The sequence below is a fragment of the Bombina bombina genome, chromosome 1 (assembly GCF_027579735.1).
Source record: "Bombina bombina isolate aBomBom1 chromosome 1, aBomBom1.pri, whole genome shotgun sequence".
NCBI lineage: Eukaryota > Metazoa > Chordata > Amphibia > Anura > Bombinatoridae > Bombina > Bombina bombina.
The window spans coordinates 444,086,472-444,098,923 of NC_069499.1; the positions used below are offsets into that span (position 1 = coordinate 444,086,472).

The 12,452-nt window shown below is 39.8% G+C and overlaps 1 protein-coding gene across 2 annotated transcripts in view; it reads left to right on the forward strand.

The window, feature by feature from the left end:
* The window catches only part of KLHL23 (kelch like family member 23), a 61,722-nt gene that overhangs the window by 21,165 nt on the left and 28,105 nt on the right, over positions 1–12,452 (forward strand). For both annotated transcript variants that reach the window (XM_053698416.1, XM_053698417.1), the window contains exon 3: positions 1,860–2,012. In XM_053698416.1, coding sequence (XP_053554391.1) covers positions 1,860–2,012 — 153 coding nt within the window. The remainder of the gene's footprint in view (positions 1–1,859; positions 2,013–12,452) is intronic.

The window sequence follows — 12,452 nt, forward strand, 5'->3', positions numbered from 1 at the left end:
GTGTAACTTTACTGTGTACAAAATTGAAAAAATGTAAAGCTCACAAAATGTATCATGCACAATCACTCCAAGCAAATGATACAGTTGTCAAAAAGTGGGTAATATTACTGATCTGTGAGTGTGCACTGGTCCTTTCACTGTCAGGGTACCAGGAATCAGACAGAGAGGTGAAATGCTAAAATAATCACACCTTTATTAAATAATAACAAAAAATAATAAAGAGTCCAAAAGCCAGAGGTCAAAGCCAGAGATGGTAGTCAGACGAGCCGGGTCAGGAACACAAAGATCAGCAGAGTCATGAGCAAGCCAGGGATCAGGAAACAGAAGGGACATCAAACAAGCCAGGTTAAACACATTTTTCCTTCTCCCTCTCTCTCCTTTTGTTTATAATTGATTTTCCGGGGGCATGCGCTCCCGATCCCCGCCTCTTTGCACACTCACAGACACTCGGTAACAGGATCCGGAACAAGCACCAGCGATGGGCCGTAGTGTTTTGCAACATTGTTTGTAGTTGTGTTATACTTTGTTGCAAACACTACTGATATATAAAAAATTATATAAGAGCTCAAAAGCCAAACGACAAGCCAGAGATGGTAGTCAGACAAGCAGGGTCAGGAGCCAAAGCGAGTAATTTGACGAGCCGGGTCAGGAACCAAAGCGAGTAGTCAGACGAGCCGGGGTCAGGAACACAAAGATCAGCAAAGTCAGACACAAGCCAAGGATCAGGAAACAGAAGGGACATCAAACAAGCCAGGTTAAACACAGGAACAGGAACTCATAAAGAAGTCTGAGACAACACAAGGGCTAAGGGATGACATCATAATTCTGGGACTGCAACCTGTCTCTCACTGATGATGTTCTCCAGTTTGACTATAAGAGGGCACCTAGGTGTAGTGAGCAGCATTACACACTCTGCAGCAGGTGAGAAGAGAGACAGGTTAGTAAAATGGCAGCTAAGCAGCAAATAACAAACGAAAGCAGGGTGAAACCCTGACAGTCACAGGCTGTGAGAATACTTCTGGCGGCGCCCAGTACAAAGAGGCGGAGCTTCAGTATCTGGAACCTTTAAAGGGCCATAATACCCAAATGTTTAAACACTTTAAAGTGCTGCAGCATAGCTGTAAAATGCTGAATAGAAAATATCTCCTGAACATCTCTATGTAAAAAAGAAAGATATTTTACCTCAAAAGTTCCTCAGTAGCCACCTCCCATTGTAAAGGATTTCTAAGCAGCATTTTAGTGTGTCTGTCCTGGGACAGCTGAAAGGATGAGCCTCGTGAACTCTCATATTATTTCACCAATCAGGTAAAGGAAGCTTACTATGAAATCTCATGAGAGTTAAGTCAAATCTCATGAGATCACAGTAAGAGTTCATGACCTCAGCACGGCTGATGCTGATTGGCTGCTGTTCATTTCTTCATTTTATTTTATTTTTTACCTGCAGCTGGGAGCAGCTGAGTATAACTTTTTAAACAGAACTAACTCTGCTGAGCTGAGAAGATTGTGAGGTAAAATATCTTCCTTTTTTACATAGAGATGCTCAGGTGATATTTTCCTGTCAGCTTTTTACAGTTATACTGCATCAGTTTCAAGTGATTTAGCATATGAGTATTATGTCCCTTTAAGCTATTAAAATAGGAGAACTGATTTGCAAAGAGCTTCCCTTAACATGAGGAAATGTAATAACATGGTGAGTAGTTACTATTCTTTTGTAGTTGTACTCAGCAGTTTAATGTCCCTTTAACTTTCCTTTAAATGTTTTTAGGCTGAAATATTTCTGTATAACATATTGCACTGTGTAATGTAGCCACTGTAGGAAACTAAGATGATATATTAATTATGTTTATTCTTTATAACAGGTGTTGGTAATGCAACTGCTTGTGTATTACGTGACACTATTTATGTGAGCGGCGGTCACTATGGTTACAGAGGAAGCTGTACATATGATAAAATACAGAGCTACCGGACAGACTTAAATGAATGGAGTATTTTTGCAGTGTGTCCGCATCCAGGTAAATCCAATAATTAGAAGAATACAATTATACTGTGTAGTGGGAAGGAAAGAAGGTGTAATTGGTTAAAATGAAAAAATAGTGATTTAAAAGGCACAAAAGCCTTTTTCTCTTTGTTGTAACTAAATTACGCTCTTTTACAAAGTATTACAATTTCTTTTTACCTTTTTTGTGTGAAATGTATGCCCCTGTACAGAGAAAACAAAACAAAAACAATTTGTTTATTTTCTGCTTATATACTTCATGTTATATATAGACCACCAATAAAATAATGACAATCCTGCTTATCAGCCAATGAGCAATGAGTCCTTAACCCCTTAATGACCGAGGACGTGCAGGGTACGTCCTCAAAAAAAAAGGCAGTTAACGCCTGAGGACGTACCCTGCACGTCCTCGGTGTGGAAAGCAGCTGGAAGCGATCCTGCTCGCTTCCAGCTGCTTTCCGGTTATTGCAGTGATGCCTCGATATCGAGGCATCCTGCAATAACCATTTGTAGCCATCCGGTGCAGAGAGAGCCACTCTGTGGCCCTCTCTGCACCGGACATTAACGGCTACGTTCGTTGGTGGGTGGGAGCCGGTGTGGGAGGTGGGTGGCGGCCATCGATGGCCTTTGTGATGCGGAGGGGGGCGGGATCGGGGGCGGGGACGACCGGGGGGACGCGCACGGACGCGCGCACGTGCACGGGGAGGCCGGGCGGACGCGTGCACGGGGAGGGAGCGGGTGGGAACCACTACGCTACAGAAAGTTTTTTTTTTAGAAGTGGGGATCAAAGGGGTTAATATGTTTATTTTGGTGATCGGTTTGGCTGGTGGGGTATTGGACTGTGGGGGGGAAGCTACACTACAGAAACAAATAATAAAAAATAAAAAATAAACATTTTTATTTGCAAAGCTGTCTGCCAGTACCCAAGATGGCCCCAATAAGGCAGAGGGGGAGGGTTAGGGAGCTATTTTGGGGGGATCAGGGAGGTTGGGGGCTAAGGGGGGACCCTACATAGCAGCATATGTAAATATGCTTAAAAAAATTATTATTTTTTTTTTTATACCTTTTATTTTAGTACTGGCAGACTTTCTGCCAGTACTTAAGATGGCGGGGACAATTGTGGGGTGGGGGAGGGAAGAGTGCTGTTTGGGAGGGATCAGGGGGTGGGATGTGTCAGGTGGAAGTCTGATCTCTACACTAAAGCTAAAATTAACCCTGCAAGCTCCCTACAAACTACCTAATTAACCCCTTCACTGCTGGCCATAATACACATGTGATGCGCAGAAGCATTTAGCGGCCTTATAATTACCAAAAAGCAACGCCAAAGCCATATATGTCTGCTATTTCTGAACAAAGGGGATCCCAGAGAAGCATTTAAAACCATTTGTGCCATAATTGCACAAGCTGTTTGTAAATAATTTTAGTGAAAAACCTAAAGTTTGAAAAAGTGAACATTTTTTTTTTATTTGATTGCTTTTGGCGGTGAAATGGTGGCATGAAATATACCAAAATGGGCCTAGATCAATACTTGGGGTTGTCTACTACACTACACTAGAGCTAAAATTAACCCTAGAAGCTCCCTACATGCTCCCTAATTAACCCATTCACTGCTGGGCATAATACACGTGTGGTGCGCAGTGGCATTTAGCAGCCTTCTAATTACCAAAAAGCAAAGCCAAAGCCATATATGTCTGCTATTTATGAACAAAGGGGATCCCAGAGAAGCATTTACAACCATTTATTCCATAATTTCATGAGTTGTTTGTAAATAATTTCAGTGAGAAACCTAAAGTTTGTGAAAAAATTTGTGAAAAAGTAAAAAAAAATTTTTATTTGATCGCATTCGGCGGTGAAATGGTGGCATGAAATATACCAAAATAGGCCTAGATCAATACTTTGGGATGTCTTCTAAAAAAAAATATATACATGTCAATGGATATTCAGAGATTCCTGAAAGATATTAGTGTCCCAATGTAACTAGCGCTAATTTTGAAAAAAAGTGGTTTGGAAATGGCAAAGTGCTACTTGTATTTATGGCCCTATAACTTGCAAAAAAAGCAAAGAACATGTAAACATTGGGTATTTCTAAACTCAGGACAAAATTTAGAAACTATTTAGCATGGGTGTTTTTTGGTGGTTGTAGATGTGTAACAGATTTTGGGGGTCAAATTTAGAAAAAGTGTGTTTTTTTCCATTTTTTCCTCATATTTTATAATATTTTTTATAGTAAATTATAAGATATGATGAAAATAATGGTATATTTTGAAAGTCCATTTAATGGCGAGAAAAATGGTATATAATATGTGTGGGTACAGTAAATGAGTAAGAGGAAAATTACAGCTAAACACAAACACTGCAAAAATGTAAAAATAGCCTTGGTCCCAAACGGACAGAAAATGGAAAAGTGCTGTGGTCATTAAGGGGTTAAAGGAACAGTCTAGTCAAAAATAAACTTTCATGATAAAGATAGTGCATGCAATTTTAAACAACTTTCCAAGCTACTTTTATCATCAAATTTGCTTTGTGCTCTTGGTATACTTTGTTGAAAGCTAAATCTAGGTAGGCTCATATACTTATTTGTAAGTCATTGAAGGTTGTCTCTTATCTCAGTGCATTTTAACAGTTTTTCACAGGTAGACAGCGCTAGTTCATTTGGGCCATATAGATAGCATTGTGCTCACTCCAGTAGAGTTACCTAGGAGTCAGCACTAATTGGCACTGAAATAAAAGAGCAGTCTGCAGAGGCTTAGGTACAAGGTAATCACAGAGGTAAAAGGTGTATTAATATAACAGTGTTGGTTATGCAAAACTGGGGCATTGATTATAAAGGAATGATCAATCTTTTTAACCAATAAACATTTTAAAGTAGACTTTAAGGACCATTTGTACTCAAATGTACAGTTCTTGTTAGCTTCCAAATGAAGATAAATAACTTTCACTTTATCAAACATGTACCCCAGTCAGATCAGAACAATAGTTTTTTAACCCCTCTGTCAACCCCATATTTACATCAGATCAGACAGCAGGCCGAGGAACACCACTGTTAGCCACATACTTACATTGGTTCAGATCTGTAGCCTTGCAACTCCTTTGTCCATCCCACTCCCACATTGAGCCATTTAGCCTGCAGCTTCTTACCTTATTAACCCCAGCTGTGGCCATTTCACTTGCACATGGGGTGCTTTCTCACAAACACTGTGCATGGGTTCCTTCTTTTATAAGAAGAGAGGAAGAATACTATGCCAAAATGTGACGAGTGGTCTGCTCATTTGTGCAATGCATGGGAAGCGGTGCCAAATTCAGTCACTTTGTGAAACAGGGCCCGGAACTAACATACTGCAGAATAGTGTTTAAATCAGGAGGGTGTGACCTGGAATTTCCAGGACTGCACATGCTTGACAAAAACTGAACTTATTTACGCATTTGCAGCTACTAATGCCTCTACTGAATCATTATAATGGCAATATTGAGGTAATATGAATATAGGTTTAGATGAGTCCTAAATCATTAAGTCAATCCAGATTATCAGTTTGACAATAATTTTGATTTCATAGAGTATTCACATTTATTTTTGACATGGGGATGATACATCATGCTGAAAAGTGGCTTGCCCATCCAGCCTGTACAAGAGAAAAATAAGCCTAGAAAAAAACCTGTATTGGAAGTATTGGTGTTCATAATGCACCAAAAATTAATCAACTTTCTAATTTACTCCTATTATCAATTTTTCTTCGTTCTCTTGCTATCTTTATTTAAAAAGCAGGAATGTAAAGCTTAGGAGCCATCCCATTTTTGGTTCAGAAGCTGGGTTGCACTTGCTTATTGGTGGCTAAATGTAGCTGAATCATTCCAACACTAGCAACTATAAAAAATCAAATGCAAGCAAAGCTAGTGTAAGGCGAAATAGCCTGGAACACAGTGCCGGCCTTTGGGCAAGGCGAGCGAGGCGGCCACCTCGGCCCCGCAATGTTTTTTTCTGACATGTTTTTTTCAAACAAATGTAAAAAAAAAATTGGCGCCATTTTTTTAATTTTTGGCGCAACTTTTACCCGGGGAGTGAGGACTGTTGCTGAGAGGGGAGGAGGCGGAGCACCGGAGGCTGTCAGTCAGTCAGCAGAGTGGGGGAGTCGCAGGCAGCGTGAGTGCAGGAGTCAGTCGACAACGCAACGAGAGTGGTGAGTCACTCACTTCTGTCAGAGTGGGACTGGGAGTATGTCGGACTGGGAGTATGTCTGACTCGGGAGTGGGACCAGTAGCAAAGCATACTGTGTACTGTTAATAGCAATGCTCCTTGCTTGATATAGCTGAGTTTAATTATTGATAACCTAATATAAAAACAACGTGCATTATGGTTCTCATTATGTGAAATCAGTTAGTTATGCAAAGGTAGATAGAAGTTTTACTCTAATTTTGATAAACAGGTTGAGACACAATATTCAAATTCCATGCACTTTATAGATTATTTTATTTTTAAAGTGAAGGTAAAGTTTTGCGTTTTTGAAAGTAGTATTATGTTACCCATGTACTACAATGTAAGATTGCTTATTTTTTTATCACATATTAGTATATATATATATATATATATATATATATATATATATATATATATATATATATATATAAATGTATAACCCACTGTTTTTATCAACGTTCTTGACCGGCCTTTGCTCCTCCCTCCATGTATTTCCTGGTTTCTGACTATATCGCGTATAGAGCGGTCCCACCCGCTCTATACGTATTTGAAAAGCGCATTCACGATTGACTGACAACTTGCGCATGCACACATCTCGTCCTACATTCCAATTGCGCCTGCGTGACTCAAATAATTTTTGACCTGAAAGCGCAGGCGTCAATGTTCGTTGCAAAATAGTATTGAATGAATATCTATTCATTCATTACTATTTTGTTAGAGCAGTGTAAATGCTGGAAGCTTTTTTTCTCCACTGTTTGCTTTATAAAGCAGAGTACTACGCTATTTCCTCTTGTCTTCTCTAATAATAAATCTCGGTAAGTGTGAATTGTAAGTGGGATGAATTGCGCATGCGCTAATCAGGAACGAGCACGGCTTGGAAGGGACAGGAAGTATAGCCGACGCATGCGCAGACCGTCCAGAAATGTAGTGACGTCAAATGACGGCCGCCTAACGGCCAGACCTGTTATTGGCTACTAGAAGAACATGACCGGACTGACAAAAAAAAATAAAAAAACTGGCTGTTTATACAACGAGTAGAATTAGAGAGAAAAACGGCGATAACTAGGTAAATATTTTACAATACAAAAACTGATGAATTAAAGTACCATTCATTTGCTATGTATTTGCATGTAACATTATCGAACCTTGCTAAGTTTACCTTCACTTTAAGTAGGGAAAATTCCTTTTACTAATATAAAATTTCAGTTGAACACTAGCGCTGCGGAATCTGTTGGCGCTCTACAAATAACTGATAATAATAATAATGTTGTTCATATTAACAAGAAGACCAATAGGATTATCGCATTAGGATAAGCAAGCTGCATATATTGGAAATGGTGAAGACTGAAGTGTTATATATTTGATATACCGGAAGCAAGACAAACATACAAGCATTCTATATTTTATGTATTAGGAATAATATATTCTTCAAATTGTGACACCCATCCACACACAGACAAACTGAGATTGCAATAAACCTTAACTTCTTGCATCCTCTGTCAATCTGTAATGATTTTTTTATTGCATACAAAATATCAGCTTTTGTCCTTGTCCATAGATGTTATTGTGCTTAATAATGCTATATATTTATTTGTTTATTTTGTTCTTGATTCTGTGTGGGTTTGTCCCTGTCCAGGAATACAGCTGTGGGAATTGTCCCTATAGCATGTATTGTGCTATATCTCATGTGCACTGCATGCATTTCTTACCAGTTTCAATATATAGTTGGAAAAAAAAGTTTGAATAACCCTTTGACTCAAGTAAAATAAACTGCAGATCTCATGTTCAACGTATACTGAGGAAAGGAATCATGAATACAAAACTGGCTTTAAATTCCATAGATCCCTGATGATTTTAACCCCTTAATGACCACAGCACTTTTCCATTTTCTGTCCGTTTGGGACCAAGGCTATTTTTACATTTTTGTGGTGTTTGTGTTTAGCTGTAATTTTCTTCTTACTCATTTACTGTACCCACACATATTATATACCGTTTTTCTCGCCATTAAATTGACTTTCTAAAGATACCATTATTTTCATCATATCTTATAATTTACTATAAAAAAAATGATAAAATATGAGGAAAAATGGAAAAAAACACACTTTTTCTAACTTTGACTCCCAAAATCTGTTACATATCTAAAACCACCAAAAAACACCCATGCTAAATAGTTTCTAAATTTTGTCCTGAGTTTAGAAATACCCAATGTTTACATGTTCTTTGCTTTTTTTGCAAGTTATAGGGCCATAAATACAAGTAGCACTTTGCTATTTCCAAACCATTTTTTTCCAAAATTAGCGCTAGTTACATTGGGACACTGATATCTTTCAGGAATCCCTGAATATCCCTTGACATGTATATATATTTTTTTTAGTAGACATCCCAAAGTATTGATCTAGGCCCATTTTGGTATATTTCATGCCACCATTTCACCGCCAAATGCGATCAAATACAAAAAATCGTTCACTTTTTCACAAATTTTTTCACAAACTTTCGATTTCTCACTGAAATTATTTACAAACAACTTGTGCAATTATGGCATAAATGGTTGTAAATTCTTCTCTGGGATCCCCTTTGTTCAGAAATAGCACACATATATGGCTTTGGCGTTGCTTTTTGGTAATTAGAAGGCCGCTAAATGACACTGCGCACCACAAGTGTATCATGCCCAGCAGTTAAGGGGTTAATTAGGGAGCTTTTAGGGAGCTTGTAGGGTTAATTTTAGCTTTAGTGTAGTGTAGTAGACAACCCCAAGTATTGATCTAGGCACATTTTGGTATATTTCATGCCACCATTTCACCGCCAAATGCGATCAAATTAAAAAAAACGTAAAATTTTTCACAATTTTAGGTTTCTCACTGAAATCATTTACAAACAGCTTGTGCAATTATGGCACAAATGGTTGTAAATGCTTGTCTGGGATCCCCTTTGTTCAGAAATAGCAGACATATATGACTTTGGCGTTGCTTTCTGGTAATTAGAAGGCCGCTAAATCCTGTTGCGCCTCACACGTGTATTATGGCTAGCAGTGAAGGGGTTAATTAGGGAGTTTGTAGGGAGCTTGCAGGGTTAATTTTAGCTTTAGTGTAGAGATCAGCCTCCCATCTGACACATCCCACCCCCTGATCCCTCCCAAACAGCTCCCTTCCCTCCCCCACCCCACAATTGTCCCCGCCACCTTAAGTACTGGCAGAAAGTCTGCCAGTACTAAAATAAAAGGGTTTTTTTTAGCCCCCAACCTCCCTGATCCCCCCCAAAACCGTTCTCTAATCCTCCCCTCTGCCTTATTGGGGGCCATCTTGGGTACTGGCAGCTGTCTGCCAGTACCCAGTTTACAATAAAAAGTGCTTTTTTTTGTTTGGTTTTTTTTTTTCTGTAGTGTAGCTCCCCCCACCCCACACAGACAAACCCCCACCACCTTGTTGATCGTTTTATTTTTTAATTTTGACATTTTTTTTATATTTTTTATTTCCAGCATTTTCTGTAGTGTAGCGGTTCCCACCCGCTCCCTCCCCGTGCACGCGCCCGCCCCCACCCTCCCGTGCACGCGCGCGCGCCCGTGCGCACCCCCAGCCACCCCCGCCCACGTTCCCGCCCCCCTTCACATCAACAGGGCCATCGATGGCCGCCACCCGCCTCCCGGTCCAGCTCCCACCCACCAACGCAGGGAGCCACCGATCTCCGGTGCAGAGAGGGCCACAGAGTGGCTCTCTCTGCACCGGATGGCTTAAAAAGGTTATTGCAGGATGCCTCCATATCGAGGCATCACTGCAATAACCGGAAAGCATCTGGAAGCGAGCAGGATCGCTTCCAGCTGCTTTCCACACTGAGGACGTGCAGGGTACGTTCTCAGGCGTTAACTGCCTTTTTTCTGAGGACGTACCCTGCACGTCCTCAGTCGTTAAGGAGTTAAAGTGACTGGGACTCTCCAGTGTGATGCTCACCACATTTATTTAGCACTGCTATGCCACTATCTGCTGCACAAAGTACAATAATCTCTTCAATCTGATGATCACCACTTGTATTTAGCACTGCTATGTCACTTTCTGCTGCAGAAGGTACAATTCTCTCTCCAGTGTGATGCTCACCACTTGTATTTAGCACTGCTATGTCACTACCTGCTGCACAATGTACAATACTCTTTTCAATCTGATGCTCACCACTTGTATTTAGCACTGCTATGTCACTACCTGCTGCACAATGTACAATACTCTTTTCAATCTGATGCTCACCACTTTTATTTAGCACTGCTATGTCACTATATGCTGCATAATGTACAATAATCTCTTCAATCTGATGATCACCACTTGTATTTAGCACTGCTATGTCACTTTCTGCTGCAGAAGGTACAATTCTCTCTCCAGTGTGATGCTCACCACTTGTATTTAGCACTGCTATGTCACTACCTGCTGCACAATGTACAATACTCTTTTCAATCTGATGCTCACCACTTGTATTTAGCACTGCTATGTCACTACCTGCTGCACAATGTACAATACTCTTTTCAATCTGATGCTCACCACTTTTATTTAGCACTGCTATGTCACTATATGCTGCATAATGTACAATACTCTCTCCAGTGTGATGCTCACCACTTGTATTTAGCACTGCTATGTCACTACCTGCTGCACAATGTACAATACTCTTTTCAATCTGATGCTCACCACTTGTATTTAGCACTGCTATGTCACTACCTGCTGCACAATGTACAATACTCTTTTCAATCTGATGCTCACCACTTTTATTTAGAACTGCTATGTCACTATCTGCTGCAGAAAGTACAATACTCTCTCCAGTGTGATGCTCAACACATGTATTTAGCACTGCTATGTCACTATCTACTGCACATATAACAATACTCTCTCCAATGTGATGCTCATCACATTTATTTAGCACTGCTGTGTCACTATCTGCTGCACAAGGTACAATACACTCTCCAGTGTGATGCTCACCACATTGTATTTAGCACTGCTATGTCACTATCTGCTGCACAATGTACAATACTCTCTCCAGTGTGATGCTCACCACATTTATTTAGCACTGCTATGTCACTATCTGCTGCACAAGGCACAATACTCTCTCCAGTGTAATGCTCATCACATTTATTTAGCACTGCTGTGTCACTATCTGCTGCACAAGGTACAATACAATCTCCAGTGTGATGCTCACCACATTGTATTTAGCACTGCTATGTCACTATCTGCTGCACAATGTACAATATTCCCTCCAGTGTGATGCTCACCACATTGTATTTAGCACCGCTATGTCACTATCTGCTGCACAATGTACAATACTCTCTCCAGTGTGATGCTCACCACATTTATTTAGCACTGCTATGTCACTATCTGCTGCACAATGTACAATACACTCTCCAGTGTGATGCTCACCACATTTATTTAGCACTGCTATGTCACTATCTACTGCACATTTTACAATACTGTCTCCAATGTGATGCTCACCACATTTATTTAGCACTGCTGTGTCACTATCTGCTGCTGCACGATGTACAATATACTCTTCAGTGTGATGCTCACCACTTGTGCAGTAGACGTAGCAGTGCTAAATAAATGTGGTGAGCATCACATTGGAGAGAGTATTGTAAAATGTGCAGTAGATAGTGACATAGCAGTGCTAAATAAATCTGGTGAGCATCACACTGGAGAGTGCATTGTTCATTGTGCAGCAGATAGTGACACAGCAGTGCTAAATACAAGTGGGGAGTATCAGATTAAAGAGAGTATTGTATATTGTGCAGCAGATAGTGACATAGCAGTGCTAAATACAAGTGGTGAGCATCACACTGGAGAGAGTATTGTACCTTCTGCAAAATTGCACGGGTATTACAGCGCTAAAATCTAAAAAGGATACCTAGGCCACTCTCCAACTATCTCCCCAAGATAGAAAAATAGAATAAACAATATGGTAGAATGCGAGGGCGCTGAGAGCTAAGGTATACTTAACACTTTAAAGGTACAATAAATGTACATATAAAATCATAAAAACAATTGACAATTACATAAAGTATTCAACATGATATATTCAACTTATAGTTTACGGAATACCACCCTGAAAAAATAATAATAATAAAGCGCTTTGAAAAATAAAAATTTAAAAAATTCGCTTGCAAAACTTAAAAAGCAATATATATTCCAGAGCATAAAAAACCATCTATATTTTGTTTAGTCCATAATAGATCTTTATCAGGTAGAAACCCTTATGTTTAATAGGGTATATTATAAGTGAGACTTTGCTCCGTGATTATAA